General features: G+C 39.5%; 1 protein-coding gene across 2 annotated transcripts; it reads right to left on the reverse strand.

Moving 5' to 3' along the window:
- Nucleotides 1–438: 438 nt before the first annotated feature.
- Nucleotides 439–19,817, reverse strand: LOC120672492 (DENN domain and WD repeat-containing protein SCD1-like). Of its 2 annotated transcripts, XM_039952915.1 has the most exons (31): nucleotides 19,474–19,817; nucleotides 18,055–18,148; nucleotides 17,704–17,905; nucleotides 17,485–17,626; nucleotides 17,249–17,349; nucleotides 16,923–16,986; nucleotides 16,665–16,778; nucleotides 15,692–15,912; nucleotides 14,998–15,052; nucleotides 14,811–14,900; nucleotides 13,594–13,789; nucleotides 10,360–10,477; nucleotides 10,208–10,271; nucleotides 10,041–10,085; nucleotides 9,091–9,166; nucleotides 8,938–9,011; nucleotides 8,798–8,848; nucleotides 7,686–7,843; nucleotides 6,712–6,759; nucleotides 6,372–6,429; nucleotides 6,202–6,285; nucleotides 5,888–6,119; nucleotides 5,612–5,811; nucleotides 4,533–4,597; nucleotides 3,192–3,315; nucleotides 2,915–3,096; nucleotides 2,758–2,829; nucleotides 2,519–2,679; nucleotides 2,376–2,414; nucleotides 1,447–1,655; nucleotides 439–891 (listed from the first exon to the last, which is right to left on the reverse strand). In XM_039952915.1, exons 1-31 carry the CDS (start codon nucleotides 19,654–19,656, stop codon nucleotides 796–798), a joined length of 3,618 nt encoding a protein of 1,205 aa, XP_039808849.1. In that variant the 5' UTR covers nucleotides 19,657–19,817; the 3' UTR covers nucleotides 439–795. The 2 variants fall into 2 exon arrangements, with proteins under 2 accessions (XP_039808849.1, XP_039808850.1); XM_039952916.1 differs by lacking the exons at nucleotides 18,055–18,148; nucleotides 19,474–19,817 and having other exon boundaries at nucleotides 17,485–17,698; nucleotides 17,760–17,896.
- Nucleotides 19,818–20,709: the final 892 nt, after the last annotated feature.

Consider the following 20,709-nt stretch of genomic DNA (forward strand, 5'->3'; position numbering starts at 1 on the left):
AACATAATACGTGTCCGATGCCTTTCAAGCTGAAGCTATTGCTGCACTGCAGGCCGTGCAGAGGGCAGCTCAACTTGGCATGTCGTGTATTATCCTGGAAACGGATGCAACTAATCTGGGCAAAGCACTAACTACAAAGGAGCTTGATCGTAGTGCAAATGGATCTTTATTTAGGCAGATTAGAGATCTTTTGATCAATGCATTTTCTTTTTATATAATCTCTGTTTGTCCTAGGACCTGTAACAAAGTGGCAGACAAGCTTGCTGTATATGGTGCGAATATTGTACTTTCTGGCTCATATGAGTTCTTGAGTGCACCAGACTTTGTTTCTGATCTGGTCTCCGGCGATAAGCATGGAGACGGTGTTTAATGGGAATGCATGCTTCCCTGATCAAAAAAAAAAACATAGGAAACAAAGCTCCCATTTCTTAGTTCATATGGAGAAATGTGCACCCATGAAAGGGATGTACTACATTCGTTTGCATTAGTAGTAGGCTAGTAGCTCAAAACTGCTCGAGTTTCTCATAGTTCTTACAAAATCATCGCCGCATAGGGCAACCTGAACCCAAAAATGTAGTAAACAAAACTTTACAATATACACCAATCATGTACAAAATGGGACAGTTTTCGAAACGAGAAAGAAAAAGAACAGAACAAAGTCAGTCCCTTTCTTATCCTCGAGAGCATAGAAATTCCTAGCTAAAAGGAGGGCAAAGAACAAGATGAAAATGCCGTACAACATCACAGGCAATTGCCTTCTTTTTACATTAACAAATATAAAACCTAGCATGAGTTCTAGATACTTGTGGTCGCATCCCAAAGCCGAAGAAGTCCATTGCGACCACCACTGCATATTCTTTTCCTATCCAGATCTGATGCTATACACCTCACCTGCAACAGGGGACATTTAGAACACCACAGAAGGAAAAATTACAGCTGCTCAGAACACAAGAACAATGATCCATGATGAGTTAACATGACCCTTAACTAGCCATGATCAGTGATCTCCTACAAATGAGTTCATGTCCAAGTATAGCAAACACCACAGATCTTAATCTTACTACATACCTATAAACATGCTTAGAGAAGTTACATAAATACTGTACAATTAGCTTAAATAAATCATGCCCTTAAATTTGATTCATTAAAATAGTAGTGAACATTAAAAGATCATCGCCGGTGGTTACCAACTCAAATATAGGACATTCTTTCCAAAGGAACTTAGTTTTACATGCTGTATATAATTATAATGTGTAGGATCTTCTAATGGGTCATCGATATAGTGGATTGGCTCTATACAGAACTGTTAATTTTGCAATGTTGCGGCAGGGGATACCAATAATCTACCCAGCTAGAAGTCACACTAGGCAGGTCCATACTGGAAAACATATTGGCAACAAATGAGCTAAACAAAGCAATGTGTGGACGATAAAATGAGACACATACCACAGCAGCAGTTTTCTGGGGAGTTCTGTAAAGCTGCCATCCTGCAGCTTTTGATCCTGCATTTGAGAAACCACCAAATCTTTCTTGCGGCCGATGGAAAAGAGACATAGAATTATCAGCAGCGCCAATTCCTAGCCAGTGATCACCGGCACTAATGGACAGAACCGATGCTGTGTGAAGTGTCAGATTCTTTACACATTTTATTCCTCCTACATAAGAGAATGAAATCATTTAGTTGTAAAAGAAAACAGAAAAGAAAATGAATAACATGGCCATGCAACAAATGAAAGTAAGTTATTAAAGAGGAACCCCTCTCAAGTCATAAGATTGGATACTGCAAAGATTGAATGGTAGTAGTCACAGCTAGGGATAAACATTTTTGGGTTTGAGAAATTTCCCTACCCCCACCAGTTTTTATTATCTGGTAAACTAGTATCTCCCCAAACGTTTTTAGAAGTTTCTATCCTACCCTGCTAGGTAAATCTAGATAACTTTGTATCCATCATGGCATAAGTGATTATTGGTAAAACCAAGATAAATAGCATTTTATGTGTGGCTATATGGTACATAACCACAAATCCCCCTTTAAAATTGACTTCTAGTGCAGAATCCATATTATGACATGTCATCTCTAAACGACAACAACTGGATCGATTACATTAGAATATTAACAGATTAATCTTAAATAGCTTAGAGGCACCTCTTTACTATAGCACCCTATTGCAAATTGTATCATGTTTTCATGAAAGGCACTTTTCACTGAAAAACCCATTTAGATTGCACCCTTTAGAATTTATAATCTTGAGGTGTTGATAGACATCACTCAAACATCCCACAGCAAAGCATGCACATGCGCTAGTTCCCAAAAATAGGAACAAAAGCATCAATGAGGTGGACTGGAATTAGTTTTACAATCACTAAGACCTCACCTTCATTTTCCCAAAATCGTATGAGCCCATCAGACGAACCTGGAATAAGTTAAGAATCGGAATCGTATGAGATGCAGATTATTTGGATATATATAGCCACATTTCAGTCTGCCCTATTGTTAAAACGAGACATAGTCACATACCAGTAATAATTCCTTTATCTGAAGGTGAGTATTCAACGCAGAGTATGGGACCAGCATGGCATGCTAACACTGCATCGCATGTTCCCCGGTTAAGGGACCACACTCTAGCAGTCCAATCATCACTCCCCGTTATTATGGTTTCTCCATTCATTTTCATTGATCTTTAGCCAACAAGACTTTATGTCAGAATCACATATGCCGGTAAACAAGAAGGCTTCAAAATTCAACATAGAAATTACCTTATCCACTTTGTATGCCCTTGAAGCTTGAACATCTGCTTACTGGAGCGAATATCCCAGACATGCACCATTCTGGTTGGATAAACTTTTCAGAATAAATGCAGCCCCCATAAAAATTCAAAAAATTAAGTATCCAAATTCCTATTAGGGTACATACACATCTCTTCCAGCAGCTGCCAGAATTCCAGTGGAATCATCATATTCCATACAGAGAACAGCACTTTGACAACGACCCACGGTAGCAACACAAGTATCAGTCCGGACATCCCACATCTTCACAGTACCATCATGGGATGCAGTAAGGACACGTTCTCCTGAGAGCATCCGGACTGAACTAACCTATATCCATATTGAACACATTCATGTTTCATAGTTACTAAGGAGGGGCAATGAAAATGTTAAAATGAATCTACAGCTATTTGTAAGATCCTCACCGGTGCCTCATGGCCCTTAAGCTCTTCTAAAAGCTTAAAAGTCTGCTTATCCCAGACAATGACAGACTGATCATCACCTGCAGAAACTATTTTACCACGATCTGAACTGATTGTTCGAATTGTCCTGCACATATTGAAGAAATTGACACATAAATTCAGTGAACAAAGTGAATGAAATGGACAATCTACAATTATCTCAAGAATGGTACAAGAGCAACAAGAAAAGGCAAATCCCTTGAAGATCTATCTCAATTCAATTAATTCCTAGAAGCACCATACAGTGCATTAACCAACAACCACAGAAAACATTGCCAACACTTTATAATAAAAGATGGTTCATCAAATGGATAGCTTTACCCTATGATTCATAAGGCAAAACAGGTATTTTGGTCCCTCAACTTTATCCTAAGGATCAAGTTCGTCCCTCAACTTTCAAATTGGTCAATATAGTCCCTCAACTTTTGTTTTCAGATCAAACTCGTCCTTATGCTGATATTATGATCCATAGTATGAGATGCAAAAGTCCTTTGTATCCTTGGTTTCTTTTTCCCCTCATCAATTTAGTGTCACCATTCGCTCAACTTTCCACAACATTTTATATGGTAGTACGTAGTTAAGCAAAAGTAGTTTTAATTTTACTCTCCATAAGTCTGCAATACAATATGATACATGCATAAATAAAATTCTATGTTCCAAATTAAACACTTTGTGATGTTCACCTCCTAAATGAATTTAGAAGGGGAAGGAGCCAAGGGCAACGAGAACTTTTTGCACAAATCTTTTGTTATTATGGAGTATAATATCAGCATAAGGATGAGTTTGATCCAAAAATGAAAGTTGAGGGACTATATTGGTCTATTTTAAAGTTGAGGGATGAACTTGACCCTCGAATCAAAGTTGAGGGACTAAAAAGACTATTTTGCCGATTCATAACATCAACCATTGTATATCCCTTGGATCATATCAACATTATTTTAGACATTTAAATAACCATGCTTAATACTTGACAGGGATAAAATGTCACCAATAAAAGTTCAATGTAATGGGTTTAACCGCTAAAATATAACCCCCAATAAATCACATTTCTTGAAAATGTTTGTCTAAAAGATGCAATTCAAGTTGCATCAATTTATAAGTCAGCTCCAGATACTTGCAATTATGTAACATCCTTAAACCAGTAAAAAGAGATCATTCGATAATTATTTTAAATCCATGTTGTGTCTAGGTTGTGAAAAATTATAGCTAGCTTATAAGGTGTTTAACTGCAATAGGATCGAAGTGGGAATTTAGTATTTTGTGCAGTTAACCATTAAATCTAATAATTTTGATGATGGCTTCTACCTCGTATGCCCTTTAAGTGTTGCTCGAAGTTCAGAACCACGCAAACTTGGATCCCAAATTTTTACCTGTGAAATGTACAAAACAATCTAAATGTTCAATGTCCACATCAAAGACAGACAAAGGTATGTTGTAATTTAGCATAGCTATTAATTCTAATACCGAGGAATGTTCGGAACATGGCCAATTAACCATATAACAACACTATTAAATCAAAGACGGATAAATATATATATTGGAATAAACACAATTACCAATAATTTTCAATAAAGTGCACATAAACAATGAATGATAAATGTAGCCTTTGATAGCATTAAAATGAAGGTAACAAACAAGTGGTATGCAAATTCCACAGTAATTTTCAGCTGACAAGAATTATTAACAACCTCCAAACAAGTTGTAGTCCGTCTCTTATAAAATAAATGTGACTATAGCATTCAAATGTTGTTTCTTAGACATGCCATTCTACAATTTTGTGAAGGCTTCTTACACTTTTTTGTTTTAATAATTCGACCTATGTTGTGGTCTTGGGCTCTTGGCATCTAAAACTGTACATTTGAACCAAACTTATAATACCATTAATTTACTACTACATTTATGGAATTTGTCGGACTCGGACATGTGTTTATTGGTAGCTAATGCATCTATTATGCATGTTGGAGCTGGTGTATTTACTGTTATCAAGCCATTCAAGAAAGTAGTTTAGTCTTTCACATTAGTTTCCTTGATTCATATGTGAAACGTTAGAAACTTATTATTGTGTATTTGAAAATGAAGCAAATACTTAGTGTGAGGTAATGCTATCTTTTCTCAAAAACATTGAACTCTTTAATGTGGACAGATGCTAGCCTTTCTCAACACAAATAAAACCCATAGCTGCCATTGAATGTGTCACGATTAGCAGAAGTCAACCCAATTTCCATACTGATTCTTAATTTAGTGTTAATCCAACTACCTTCTCTTACAAAGTTTTCCTGTTTGATGTTGGAAATTGGAGAATATAAGTATTATTAGCATATAAGTGAACTGTGATGCTTGAGCAAGTATTGCAAACAGTATAACAGCATAAGCTTCAAGCTAACCGTGCAATCTGTGCTTCCACTGATGAAAAAGCCAGCATCTTCACGATCACCAACTAGATCCCAGACCTCCTTTCTTGTTACGCAATGAAGAGCAGTGATAGCACCTGTATGTCCTCTAAGGGTCCTCATGTTTGTTTGAGTTTTCTTTTGTGCAGCAGATATGTCAGTTTTGCCCGTAGTAGCAACAGCATTTGTATCATCTGAAAGAATACAGCAAGATTATACTATAAGATATATTGTGTTAGTGTCCTCAGATGGTAGTAGCTGAAAACTTACTTGCTCTGTTGAATGAGCTCGTTCTTAAACTTCTGTCTCTGCTGAACATACTATGCACCCAACTTCGGCCCAACCCAGATGCTTCAGCAGGTTGTTGGCTTTCATCAGACACATCAATCGCATGAGGTGAAGCCATGCCATATGATTGCAGTGGCTGGCTTTTCCCTGTAGCAACCCCCCAATAGCCAATGCGGAGTTGTTGCAGATGTGTGAGCAATGCTCTAAGTTTGATCTGAGGAAGTTTAAAGGAAATATAAGAAAACAGGTGTGTAAAGTAACAAATTCCAAATGGTGAAAGTTACAGTTCGACTTACAAGCTGCTTATAACCCAAGTTATTTCTCTCAGCTATTTTCTCAATCATATTCCAAGAATCAATGTCAGGTAATCCCAATCCAGCCTTCATTATTTAGTACAAGACAGTAAGTTAGGGGCAGTCGAATTGAGTTCTTTTGGAAAGAACATAAGATGAAAGCATTCAAGTACCATGTGAGTTGCCATGACAATGAGTTGTGCAGTAACTAATGTTACATAGTTTGTTGACCTGAAGAACAGAAGAATAAAGATAAGATAACACAGCATATGAAATCTTCCTAAAATTCTTCGTTGCAACTATACTAGAACTTTTTTCCATACAAATAAACAATCGATCCACACTGTTGAACCAGCTTAATCTAATATTATAAATGAGAAAGTGAAAATAAATGTAAATTTAAAGTCTCATTGCACAAAGCTGTGCATCTATACTGAGAATACGATTCTTTCCTGGGCAGGGAATTAAGGAAGATATATCAGTATATCACAGAAATACAAAGTCTCAACTTACTTGTTGGAACAATTTTCCATCAAATATTCAAAGTAGAAATCCCAGAAGCTGTAAGAGAAGCAGTCACATGTCATAATCGAACACCCAAATTGTAAGACTTGAAAATAAATCAATAAATAAGAGCAGGAGTCACAAACTTCTAAACTGGTGTGATCATTTGGAAGAAAAAAAAAGTCATATATAATCAACAGATCAAAAGAGTAGTAGTTGGTGATTTGAACTTTGCTACTGGGACAGTGATCTCCACAAATAAATTAAATACTAGTGCTTCTGTTGATAGGCATATTTGTTTGAACTTCATGCAGCTTCTTTTCATTATGTTCCCTTTTAATAGTAGTGTTGTTTTGTGCAAACATTGTCCCAACTTCTTTCAGTTTTTGTGCAAAATCATAGTAGCATTATTTAGTGTTTCTAAAACTGGATAATATTACACGTTAATGTGTCTTCGAGTCCGTGTGGCAACACTTAAGGAGAATGGCACGGCAAACAGAATGCAGATGCCTAGTTTGTTGCTTCAACAGGGCACAGATAAAGGTGTGATTAAGGTTTCGAAAACCAGATCAGCACATACCAATCAAGAAAACGGCATCCATTCACCAAATACTTGCAGTACAAGTATTATATAAGTATAGTCAACATAAGCATTTTGAACAATTACAGGAATTTTTTTCTAGAATACGCAAGAGAGCTGCACATCATTTAATTAAAAAAGAAACTAGTTGCATAATTTTCATGTCCTGTCTCCTGTGACCGACAAACATGATTGTCCTCTGACAGTTCCAAGGTACTGATTATAGATTAACTTTTGTATAAACTTTCTTAGAGCTGAAAAGTTCCAAGGTAAATGGCAAGATCAGCATTATTGGAGCAAAGAGCCTATCAATGCATGAGCAATTGATTTACAATGAACATGAGAATCAAGCTAGAGTTCAAAACAGAATTGATCAGGTTATCTCGCACTATGTATGACATACCGAAGCTCCTCCCATACTGACAAGGATAAGAGATGACGCTGAACGTAGTCTTGAACATTGTTTGGATCTTTCCTGTACATTTCGGCAGAAACTTCAAGAGCATCTCTAATGGTTGCCAGGTCATTGCGGGAGTTGGCGAGAGTTATAGCCATCTTGAGCTGCACGCGCAAAAATCAATGAGGTGGTTTCATATTGCTAACTCTGCAAGCATATAAAACATGAATTTCATAACCCCACAAAATAGACATGTAGTACATTACGAATAGCAAGTGTAGAACAGATATGGCATAGAAAATCAGATATGGAAAGGCCTAGCATCAGAATGAGATGTTTAAAAAAAAGGAACTAAAGTTTTCAACTAACCCAAACGAACATACAGGTACTCCCAGCATTTCAAAATACAAGGTGTATTTTGACTCAGTGGTGTCCAGAACCGAACTGTAAAGAGGGGTAGAGGTAGACCTAAACTGACTTGGGATGAGTCAGTTAAGAGAGACCTTAAGAATTGGAATATCTCTAAAGAGGTAGCTTTGAATAGGAGCGCTTGGAGACTAGCTATCAGTGTGCCTGAACCGTGACCTTTGTTTCTTTGGGTTTCATCTCTAGCCTACCCCAACTTGCTTGGGACAAAAGGCTATGTTGTTGTTATTGTTGTGGTGGTGTCCAGAACCAAACTGTGATACTTATTGGTGATATCTGCACAAGACATTGGCATGTTGTGCAATTGTGATACTTAGTGGTGATATCATGGCTGCTAGGATGTTGTGCAATTGTGATGGCTGGTACATAAGTAAACTGACAAGCCAGCTGGTGATACTCATCAAGTTTTCCAAGATAATGTAAATATAACACGTGTGAGAGGTGGAGATGTTACCGGTAAACCAGCTTTTATCTGGTTCGATTTCTTGCAAAATATTACTCAGTTTCTTTTTGTAAGGTCCGCACGCATTTCAAGATTTAAACTTTGGAATTTTTCACTAATTGCTACTAAAGCAGTGTGCCGATATTGTGATACATAAATAAGCCATTAGATACATATTATGATCATGATATTGTTGTTTTTTAGTATATATATTATAGAAGAATTGCAAATAGGGAATTAGAAAACTCACCAATTCTTTTACAGCAATAAACTGCTCATCAGTCAAGCGGCATTGCCAGCCCTACAAATATAGTAAAGCAAGATATAAAGTGAATTATAAAGTGGCAGCGTAGAGATTCACGAATTGTAACATCCAAAGATCCATATTACCGAATGAATATGCTCTCTGATGCATTCAACAAAGCCACTTCCCCCAATGCCTTCTGCATCAGACTCAATCAAGGCTGCAAAAAGAATTTAGAAAACAAATTACATGGATGATATGAAAGGTATAGAAAATAGTAAACTGAAACTTCACTGTACCTAGGATTGTGCCATATTCAAAAGATGAGAGAGGATCCTCAGTTGCCCCAAGTCTCAGAAGACGAAGCCAGAGTCCCTGGAGATAAAATGCATACTTTTAGTAGTGACATGCTTACAATGTGCATAGTACATACATAATCATCAAGCATTTGCATTTTGCACATCAACCAATAACACAATAGTAGTAATTATGTCTGCCCTATATAGGAACAGATAATAAGAACAGCACTACATATTTAACAGATGAGTTTGTGGTAGCCTACATAAAACATTTGCAGAAAAATAAGACAGCAAAAAATAGCATTTTAAAAGTGCAAGCTATAAGCCTATAATGAATGTATTGCTTGGGCTATAAGCCTATAATGAATGTATTGCTTGTGGGCCTCAGAAACAACCCAACAATACAGAACTAAATTTATGCCACTGCAAAAACACAGTTATATCGGTAGTCAATAGTGTCATCTAAACATCTTATGCTACTCTAGGTTGGACCCATGGTTGGGTTTTCGTTTGACAAGAGTTCAAACGATAAAAGACTCTTAATTCAAATAAAAGTTCAAAATAATCAACCAAATAGTCAAACCTTTCAGAATCTAGGTTTATCGATTTCTCCAATAACTCATTACAAAATCTCTAAATTAACTGCAATGCGTTAATAATAACTTGTCTACTTTGGACTTTCAAATTAAATGTTACCAATACAATTAAGATTCCATCTTACATATGGTCTCAACCCTTGTTTCATGTTAGTACCAGGATACTTAAGTTGCCGTAAACTAATAAGATGCTTTCAAGAAAAAATAAAACTGTAACATGGATCAGCTATGGACATAATTTCCAGAATCCACAATAGCTTTGTAGTACCCTGACAATAGTGATTTAATACGTGCTAAAGCACATGAAACTCAACGTTTTGGGGTTGGGATAATTGCAATTAATGAAATACTTACCTGGAGCTTTACTTTAATATCCAGAACCATCCTTTCTCTCTCAGCCTGTTGACCAAAAAAAGAACATATGTACAAAAAAAATTGTAATACGTTTTGGGGTAGTATTTCTCTCTCAGCATGTTGAGAAATGATGATAGAATTTTATTGCATATAGCAGGATGACTTACGGCCCTCTCTCTTGGACTCAGACTTTCTGCCTTTGGACCCCCATGTACTCGGATAGAAGGAGAACTGAAAATGGATGTCATTGACATTGTAATAATATTCTAGCCATTGGGGAAAAAAACAGCAAATAAACTTTTCAGGTGCACCCTCTTACCTTGGTACTTGCTTACTAGCCCCACTAGCTAATGCCAGTATTGACTTGCGTTTTTCTTCTTGTTCTTCTGTTCTTGCATTTGCTGGAAACCTTTTATAGCAGTGCCTATTGCCTGGTTCTGCATACGAATATATGGCTAATTATCTTTCCAACAACACCAGAAACTTAAGTACTATATCAATCTAAATCCTCAGGCATTACAGATCAAACATGGACCTCAAAATGAGCAAATTAGATAAATAGTAATGCAAAGAGGGGTAGGGGTAGACCTAAACTGACTTGGGATGAGTCGGTTAAGAGAGACCTTAAGAATTGAAACATCTCTTAGCTACCAATGTGCCTGAACTGTGACCTTTGTTTCTTTTGGGTTTCATCTCTAGCCTAACCCAACTTGCTTGGGAAAAAAAGGCTATGTTGTTGTTATGCATGGATCCTTTAGTTGATACATAAATGCAGTACCTTACATTACTTTCACTAAAGAAACCTGTTTTGTTCTAAAAAATCATATAGGCTCCGTTCGGATGTTAGTACTAGAGCCTGGAATTGAGAATTGGAATTGGATATAACGAATACCGTTGTTTGGATATCCGTGGAATTGAGAGTTGGTATTGAGGAGCCAATACCATGGAATCAACCCACAACTAAAATAGCCCTTCGGCAAAACCGAGCCTTCGCCCTCCGTATTGGGAGGAATCGGCCCGATTGCTCCTCCATCGCTCAGACCCCTCCATAGAACAGATCCGCCGCCACCCGTACTCCAAACTTGCGCCCCCTCCGACGGTCAGCAATGCCGGTAGGTGCGTGCTGTCCTCCCCTGCCTCCCTCCGCCGGCGCCGCCTCTCCCTCCCTCCTCCAGTGGATGTACTTCGTCTTCCCCTGCCTCCCTTCGCCGACGGGCCGTGCCGCCCCACTCCTCGCTCCCTCCATCGGTGGGGGCGCGCGTCGCACTCTCCTATTTCCCTCTACCAGGGGGCTGCCCATCCACCCTTGCCTCCCTCCTCAGACGGGCCGCGCCGCCCCTCTCCTACCTTTCTCCATCGACATGGAGGAGGATGGGGAGCTAGAGCACGGCAGGGACGAGCTCCGGGGCAGGAAGCTCGAGCACGACAAGGAGGACATCCGCGGCGCGGCTCCATCTCTCCAAGCCATGCGCTGCTCTTCTAGTATCCATGAGTAGCGGCAAGATCTCTTGACTCGATGGATATCAAGCCCCTCCCTTCTCCCTTCACCGGCGAGCTGTGCCTGGGCGCCGTGGAGAGAAGAAAATGTGGAAAGGAGCAGTCCATTATCAATTCCAGGACATACACATCCAAACGTGAACTGGATTTGTTTATCCCATAAAATTCCATCTAGTAATTTCATTTCATCCAAACAAGGCCTTTGGTATTGTAACTCAATACCAATACTAGTCTGATTTGGTATTTGACCCAATTCAATGTCAAGGTCCCCAATATCAACATCCAAACGGAGCCAATATTGTTAGATTATATTTGGTAGTATATGAAATATCTCGGGAAGGCTTCTTGCCCTAAGTCTTGTACCCCTATATATTCACCCACGAGGCTCAATGCATTACAATCCACAATTCATATGCAATCTGTCCTTCTTACATGGTATCACGAGTCTCGGTTTCTAACCCTAGGTCTCCGGCTTCCGCTACAACCGGGGAGATCGATCTCCACCGGGGGGGGGGGCAGCGCCTTCGTAGGATGCACGGTTGATCCCTACAATCTGTCGCACCTGTCATGGTCAAGCAACAGATAACCTACCTCTCCCCTAGTAATTCGATCTCATCAGGCTGCCTCCACCGTCCTCGTCACCCCTTCCCGCGCACCTGGCCCAGCGCTGCTTGTATCTCCTCCCACGCCACCGCCATCACTACCTTGAGGGTGAGCGCACGGTCGGGCGTAGGGCTGCCATGCCATTGGAACACCGATGTAGGGCGAGGCTGCCACGCGGCCTGCTAATGTCGTCGACGGCCATCGGGTCCACCACACCCCTTCACCGCGCCGCTTCACCGCCACCGCTGATGGGCCGCTGTGTCGTGGAGGCTCCACCCCTCCCTCGCCGGCTCTCTCCATGCTCGCATCCCCTTCCTCCCTCTGCACCGCCTCTACCGCTGCCTCGAGTGTGAGTGCGCGGATGCAAGGGAAGCTTATGTAGAGGCTAGAGCAAAGGCACCGCTAGGGCCGCACGCCCCTCGCTCTACCTCTCTTCCTCTCCGTTCCTTACCGAAGAGATGAGGATAAAGCAGGGTAACTCAAGCTAGGTGGAGCCAAGATCGAACCCAAGGTTCATCTTGCTGGTGTGTTTTAGTTTTTTCCCAATCAGAGATCGGGTTTGCATCGCCTTGCCATTATATCGTTGTTTCATTGTTGACATCCCCGAGGATGAGGTTGTCATTGTGCCCTACCAGGCTGCAGTGCCGACGCTCGTGGTCAACCATCACAGCTAGTGTCGCTTCGTCATGCTGGCTCTCAGTCTGACTTCGTGCCAATTGCCGCAAGCTCGTGGACACCGCCGGTGATGTTGCTGAAGAAAGACACATATGCGCTCTTTAGCTACACCATCTACCATTACCATCCAGTCGGCTCATCGACCTGCTGAACATGTTGGCAAGAGACGGGTGATTTTGTGTACTCGTGCGCATTTGTCGCTTCAGACTTGCACCTTCCTCCACGGCTTTGACCATGTCCACCTCAACCTCAGCTACTTCGGCACTACGAGTTTATCATATGCATGAGCTCTTCATAGTTTCCGCTGCAGCCGCTACCCGTAGCATTTGCACTGGCGTTCCGACTACGAGGGGATGTCTCCATTTTTCTCCAGTGCATCTGTTCGTGTTGCTACCGCTACGACTGTAGGGGATGTTAGTATATTTGGTAGTATAGGAAATATCTTGGGGAGGCTTCTTGCCCTCCAAGTCTTATACCCCTATGTATTCGCCCTTAAGGCTCAATGCAATAAATTCCACACATTATATCCTTCCTACATTTATGATGTATAGATCCAATAAATTATATTCATGCATGATAATCAAGATACTCAAATGGACCTAAATGTTCCTGAGAGTAGACAACATGATATGTTTAATGGAAACATATGAGTTATGACTCACTGTGGTTTAAGTAGTCTGCCTTTGATTCTAATATAGAGCTTGAACTGCTAGAACATAAAACTAATTGTTACTGTAAAAGTGGATAGACTAATGCAGGGAGAAAAAGGAATGAGTACCTGAACCATCAGTCTTAGGGTCAGCTATTGTTATAATCTCAGGATCAGCAACTTCAGAAGGAAAGATGTTTAGAGGGTTTTGTCCTCTGCCGGTGGCATCCTGCAACTTATCCAGAAGGTTGTTGGCATTTTCTTCTGCACTATTGCATCTCTCCAGATAATCCAAGAACCCCTGAGTCTCTAAAAACTGCATAATCTGCCAAACAAACATGATATTTAAGTACTCCCTCTGGACCATATTCATTGACAACGCTTCAAGCACACAGAACAAATGTTTAACGCCTCTTTTTTCATTATATAGTTTACCTCTTACTATTTATATGCTACCTCTTGAACACCAGTAGCAATAAGTGATCAATGCAGGTGTTCGTTTGGTAAGTCCTGAATACATAGTAGTGCATCTCTTGAAAATCAAAACTGCCTGGCTACAAGAATTACATTTTTTTTGGAAAAAAGGTGGCAATTTGCCAAGAATAGGTCAAACTGGATGTATAAGAATAATACTAAAGGTCCAGGTCTATGTGTATTCACATATGGTCAGGATAATTTAATTAACTAGGTTCAAGCTTAAGATCTTATTCTGTCAAAAAAAAAAACTTAAGGTCTCAAAGAAAAGGATGCATGATATACACAACAACAAAACTAATTTGTAAATGTGAGAGTTGCCAGAATATTGGAAGAAATATTGTGGATGATTAAATTTATTTATTAAACCACAGAAATAGCAATGGCCTGCTAAATATAAAATTGTGTATTTGAGTCCACATAATTTTTCTAGATATTGATGTAGGAGAGAATAGAGTGTTGTGTATTCCTCCAAACCCTAGAAGGGTGGGTATAAACAGAACCTATACATGGGCCTCTAGATGGGCCGCAACACTGGGCCAACACATACACCAACACCCCCCAGTCTGAACTACCGGCGCAGCGGAGTTCAAGACTGGACAACAAGAAACACATACAGGGCAAACACCCCCCGCAGCCACAACTAGCCACCTATTATTCCATCTCCTACCCCTGGTCCCCACCTCTTGGATGCATGCATATTAGGGGTAACATGGTACTTTGTGCACTCATTTAATGACATCTAGTCCCTTTTAGTCCTTGGAACCAAACAGGTAAGGACTAAAGTTTTTAGTCCAAGGACTAAAATTAGTCTAGGGACTTTTAGCAACCAAACACCACCTAAAAAGAGTAAGCACGAGATGTAAGCATACCATTGACATGGACTCGACAGGCTGATTAGTTGCTCGAGAACGCTTTTTAAGAAACGCTTGAGAATTGAAACCAGTTGTTGATGCAGTATCCTAACAAGGGGAAAACAGCACATCTTAATTGAAACCAGTTTACCACTATGGGCAATATAAATAGCTGCTGCAGAACTTAATTGAGATGATGGCTTACAATGAAGTTACGGTAACCACTTAAAATCTGTGCAAAGAATCTTAAAAATATCAGCCTGCATCAAAACAGAAGATCAGCTACTAAATACATTTACCTGATAACCATGGAGAAGAACATAGTCCAAAAGATCAAGTTTGTGCATGAACACACCATAGAGAAGAACATAGTATGTCGAGACAAGCTTTTGGCGTCAATTTACAACCAGACCCCAGCCCCCTTTTTGTCAATGTGTCTAAACTAAACATGCAAGAAGACCAAGGTGAAACGGCCCCACATGTCCTATTGAATGATATGCTCAAACTATTTAACTTCTTTTGCAACATTGAACAGCAGGGAGTGGAAATATTACAAAAGCTAAATTTCAAATCACTTCAATGTACCAACATTTAAAAATAATAGTTCCCAAGAGAGTGGAGAAACATCGTGAAGCATTGTGAGTAGATCACAAAGAACGTATTTTTCTTTATGTTAGTTTTAACAAGGTCTGTGTTTCTAAAATTGCCTGTGACAAAATATTCTGTATCCACTGATTCTGTTATCATATGACACATAAGAGGAAAATAATCCAAATATCTAATGTAAGCACATATGCTGGTGCAGGAACTAAAACTACCATTAGTAGGTTCTTGCTGAAACATGATACTAATTTGAACTTGTACAAAGCATATTAAGTATAGGATGGAGAAGAGAGTACCTAAGTTGGAAGTCATGCTCCTGGCCCCAAGATTTTGTGCCAGATCTTAATGAATAGTCACCCATACTGCCAAGATTGATTTTCATGAAATCAATACCCATGACATTGGGTTGTAGTAGTTTTAATATCTCACCACGCAAAAAACTATGTTCAGTTTCTGGTATTGGAGGAATTTCTTCCGATGTTGTTATCCGGTTGTACTCAAGATCTACCACCACTACCTGCAGTCATATACATTATCGTAACAATACTGAAATGCATTAATGTGATACAATTGAGAAAGCATGATAGATCAATGTGCTAAATCCATTGGTCGGCAAACCAAAAAGAAAAAGACACTGATGGACCGTGCAGAATTATGGTCAGAAGATGTGCTAAATATATGCACCAAAAAGAATTTTTTATTTAAAGCATGTATGCATAGAATTAAAAAAAAACACTTCTCTTAAGAGTACTTTGAATGGGTACTTCTCTTCCTAAGATTACTTTGAACAATAAAACTTTTGATTAAAAGTAGGCAAATTATTATCATGGAAATTATTAACAAATCTAGAAGAAAACCTAGTGTCTTCAAAGTCCAGATATTAGTACACTTACATATTCTTCAAAAGTTCAAATATGTTATAAGTTCAAACAAGCATTTTCACTCTGGAGGATTCTTAAGGTACACTACACACACTTACATATTCCTCAAAAGTTCAAATATGTTGGAAGTTCAAACAAGCATCTTCACTCTGGAAGATTCTTAAGATACATTGTACACACCTCAGACTTTTATGTTGTGAATCAAATAGAACAAAGATGTTTCATTCAAACGTCGGTTGTGAAAATCAAGGCAGCAAAACTGCCTTTTAAAAATAAAGAAATTAATGTTTTATACCAAATAAATGAGAACTGGTGTATCACTCCAAGATGGAAGAAACAAGAACAAAAGCTTGGTAACAGAAAATCTCATCTTAATATTACAACTTACACCATCCATAGTCACCGCAGACGTGTCAACACCAGAATGAAGTCCCATCATGTAGGGTGTCGGAGCATCAATGTAGTCAACCCCACTAGAGAATATTATTGGAATATAGACATGCTGCAGCACAAAACATAACATCAATAAGAATTTTGGATATAAACATGAACAAATTTTCTCAAGCACAGCAATTCTTTTCCAAAGGATTTTTCAAGCCCACTGAAAAAGTTGGAGTACGAAACCACAAATTTGAGTGCAACCTACCTGCCACCTAATTGGGTATATTAAATGGCAAATGGCTTCTGAAACTAGAGTCAATAGGGTATACCTGCATTATGAATCAAATAAAAGTCTATCAGATTCATAATAATTTCATTATTAATGGTGCTGAATATGTCAAAAACTCTTTGATGTCGAGGTAATATTTCCTATGAAACATTTGCTTCACTAATGAAGATATGACATGCAGAGATAAAGGTCTACAAGGAATTTGAGTCCAAGCAAATTGGAGTAGGCTGCATAAGCATGAATTGATAGGAGGAAGCAAAATGATCAAAAGTTGCTAAGTGTGAAGTGAGGACTGAACGAACTTATTTGATCGCAGCAATATCCTTCTTTCAAGCAGGACAGCAGTAAAGAGAAGTATTAGTTTATCAACATCCAGGCACTGCACCAATGGCTGGAATGATATCTGCAGAGTGCAGTCACAGTAAAGCTTCATATAACCAGTTGGAAGTAAATGAAGTGAATGTATCTAATTTAACAGAGCAATGATACTGGAAACAAGGTTTGAATAGGATACGACAAATGGAAACAGGAACCATACATCAGCGTGGGGAAGCCATTCTTTTGGAGGAGCTTCTGCAGAAAGAAGGCAATTCTCAATGGAAAATAAGACACGGTTCTTTCCAGGTGTTGGTAGTGTCACATGTGACACCATATGAGATATTGTGTCCCACAATGGCTTGCTGAAAGCAGAAAGCATTTAGACTGTGAGGTAGTTGAAACTTGAAATTGTATAAAGTACAAAAATACAGAAGTTTACCTACACCCTGCTGGAGAAAAACAAAGAACAAATATTTCCTCAAGGGCATCACGAAGGACTTGGAAACTAGGAGAATGGGACACAAGGCAGATGCATTTATCAGCAAAGGAGTTTGCCGGAATTTGATAAGCTTCAATAATATCTTCACAAATAGGATCCCGAAATGCAATACAACTGACATAAATTTTTGAACCATCTCCCTCTACAAGAAATGACAACATAATTAAAACGGTGACCCGTATACATTAAGCAATAGTAAGTTTGACTAGAAGGCTTGAACAGCATACTAAAAGAATTGCAAAATATCATTGTTCAACCAGAGCTATAAATTTGAATGGCAGTTGCATGTACCTGTCAAAACTATAGGATAACTACGTGGATAAGTTGAGATATCGTCTGTGTCCAGCCCTGAAGAGTATATTCTTACTCCCGCTGGCAAAACACACTGCATTTATGACTAGTCAATGTCACATAGGTTTATATTCACAAAACATAGGGAAAGAAAGAAAAAAAAGTAGTAGTTTCTTGATTTAAACAAAGATAAGGTACCAGCGTTGTCATCAAACAGGCTGAAATTTTACTACATAGAAGAAACTACAGTCCTTTTGCTTCCAATAGTTACCAATTTGTGCCATTCATCAGATTTTTTAATCATTTTTTAAAATATCATTCTTTATGGGATACATACAACCATGATTTCACTTTGAGGCTGAAAAGATAATTTTGGTGGCCATGCACATGCAGCAGGAAAAAGAGTTGTGCATGCTCCAACAACATGCATCATCATGCATCACAATGGTTAGAGTTGCAGCACCAGCATTTTAACAGTATTCTTCTATGTCGAATCATTACAGAATGTGCTGAATCAAACTTCCATGCTTCCACTGTGGCACTACCTGTAAAGGGGCAGGGACAGTCCTTGGACAAGCTGGGAAGATTGCCAAGGAAGGTCAGTGGTGATGAGGGATACCCTCCTAGTTATGTCAGTGTTTCAAAAAAAAAAAAAAAACGGGAGTTCTAGTCATGGAATAATTCAGCATCAAACGAGGATGCCAATTATCGAAGGATGAAGAATCTTTCTTCAGAAGTTAAGGTAGCCTCTACTTGGGTAATAGCACAAAAAAGGCCCCTACGAGACAGCCTCCATACCCCTAGATCAAAATTGATAGGACTGCAAACCCAAGAAATCGAGTCGATTGAATCAAAACTATAGCTATGTAATTCAAATTTAATAATCCCAACTTGACCAAATCAACACAGTAGCTACTAGTAGCTAGATGATTGAGCAAGCGGCAGCATTGCAGCAGGAGCCCAGCAGGCGGGCCAACAGGCAAGCACAGGAAGAAGTAGGCTAGAGAGTTCAGCGAACAGGTGGTGAGAAGGACGTTCAGCAGCAGGCCAATGACATGCGGCACACTGACCATCAATTCGCCACACCTTCTGTAATTTTCTGGCACTGCCACTGTGCCTGTTATCGCCCAGTGCCATTTTCCAGCCACTATATCCGTGAATCCATAATATAAAGCTAGTACAATGCTAATAAGCACGCTGCATAAGAGCAGCATGAATTGACTTCTTTCGATCATTTTTCACTTTTTTTGCCGAAATGAGCAACACGCCACCCCTAACCAAATGCCAACACGTCTTTCAATGATCACTGATTCGGCCCATTCTACCGGGAATTCGGCCGGAAATCACCCGAGAAGGTCAATGCTCGATCAAATCAACGCGGTGAAGGGAGAGGAGGCGAGGCGGGATCTGTGGACTCACGGTGGGGAGCTGCGGCGGCGGCGGAGGATACAGCGCATGGTTGGAGGGCGGGAACTGGTCGAGGAAGGCCGGCATGTACATCTCCTCGATGCCGTGGAAGCCCTTGGCGCCGTCCAGCGCCCGGATCTCCGGGCCCAGCCCGCACACCACGAAGTACTCGAAGATCCGCGACGACGACCCCATCTCCGCCGCCGGAACCGGAGATCACCGGCCTCCCGGGAGGGATCCTCGGAGCGGCGGTGGGCGCCTCCCTCTCTCTATGGTGTCGGCTCTGTGCGCGCTCGAGCGGAAGGAGGGAGGCGGTCAGGCGGAGGACGAGGCCAAGATGGTGGTTGCGGTGCGGGAGGAAGGCGACAAGGCCCCGCGGGTCGGGTGGTCGTCTGTTCCTTTGACCCGTTAAGGATTTGGAAGCAATTCATTTTTCCTCTTTTTTTGTTTGTGTTTGACCGTTTATGACCGATCGTTGACTTCATAGCAAACACAATAATGTTTACATTTTACAACATCAATATAGTGTGTGTATATATATAAAATAAAACTTTAACTAACAATTTGGATAAAAATATGGCATTTCAACTAAAAGTACTTAGGCTATGTTTAGTTCCAAAAAAAATTTGTACAGTACCCGTCACATCGAATCTTCGGATCCATGCATGGAACATTAAATGCAGTTGGAAAAAATAACTAATTATACAATCTAACTGATTAGCACAAGCTGAATCTTTTAAGTCTAATTAGTCTATAATTGAACATTATTTGTCAAGTAACAACGAAATGTGCTACAGTACCAAAATCCAAACTTTTTCACCAACTAAACACACCCTTAGACATTTTGAAATGAGTGTACATTATTATGAATCTAAAAACTTTATATCTTGGCATCTTGTATTTTGTGACTTCATAGCAATCAAGATTTTGTGACTTCATAGTGTTTTCATTTCACAACATCAATATAGTATATATATATAGTAAAACTTCAATTAACTACTTGTATAAAAATATGGCATTTCAACTCAAAGTGCTAAGATATTTTGAAACAAATGTTAATTGTGAATCAAATAACTTTTATGTTATATATATATTCAACCTATGTAATAAAAGAATAACCTGCATGAATCCGAAAACATCATTTCTTGATTATTGATCACTTTAGCCATGTTAGATAGGCAACTGTAAGGAACATGGCCCCATTTAGACCATTGTTTGTGATTTTGGTGATTGAGTGACAACATAATC

Source organism: Panicum virgatum, chromosome 5N (assembly GCF_016808335.1).
Source record: "Panicum virgatum strain AP13 chromosome 5N, P.virgatum_v5, whole genome shotgun sequence".
In the NCBI taxonomy this organism is placed as follows: Eukaryota; Viridiplantae; Streptophyta; class Magnoliopsida; order Poales; family Poaceae; genus Panicum; species Panicum virgatum.

Excerpts from the sequence above, each read along its gene's own strand:
- LOC120672492 (XM_039952915.1), bottom strand. The coding sequence starts at position 19,656 with ATGGGGTCGTCGTCGCGGATCTTCGAGTACTTCGTGGTGTGCGGGCTG. Across the intron at positions 15,913-16,664 it reads CTGCGGTGACTATGGATGGT|GTAGTGGTGGTAGATCTTGA; the intron begins GTAAGTTGTAAT and ends ATATGACTGCAG. Across the intron at positions 15,053-15,691 it reads GAGCATGACTTCCAACTTAG|GCTGATATTTTTAAGATTCT; the intron begins GTACTCTCTTCT and ends GTTTTGATGCAG.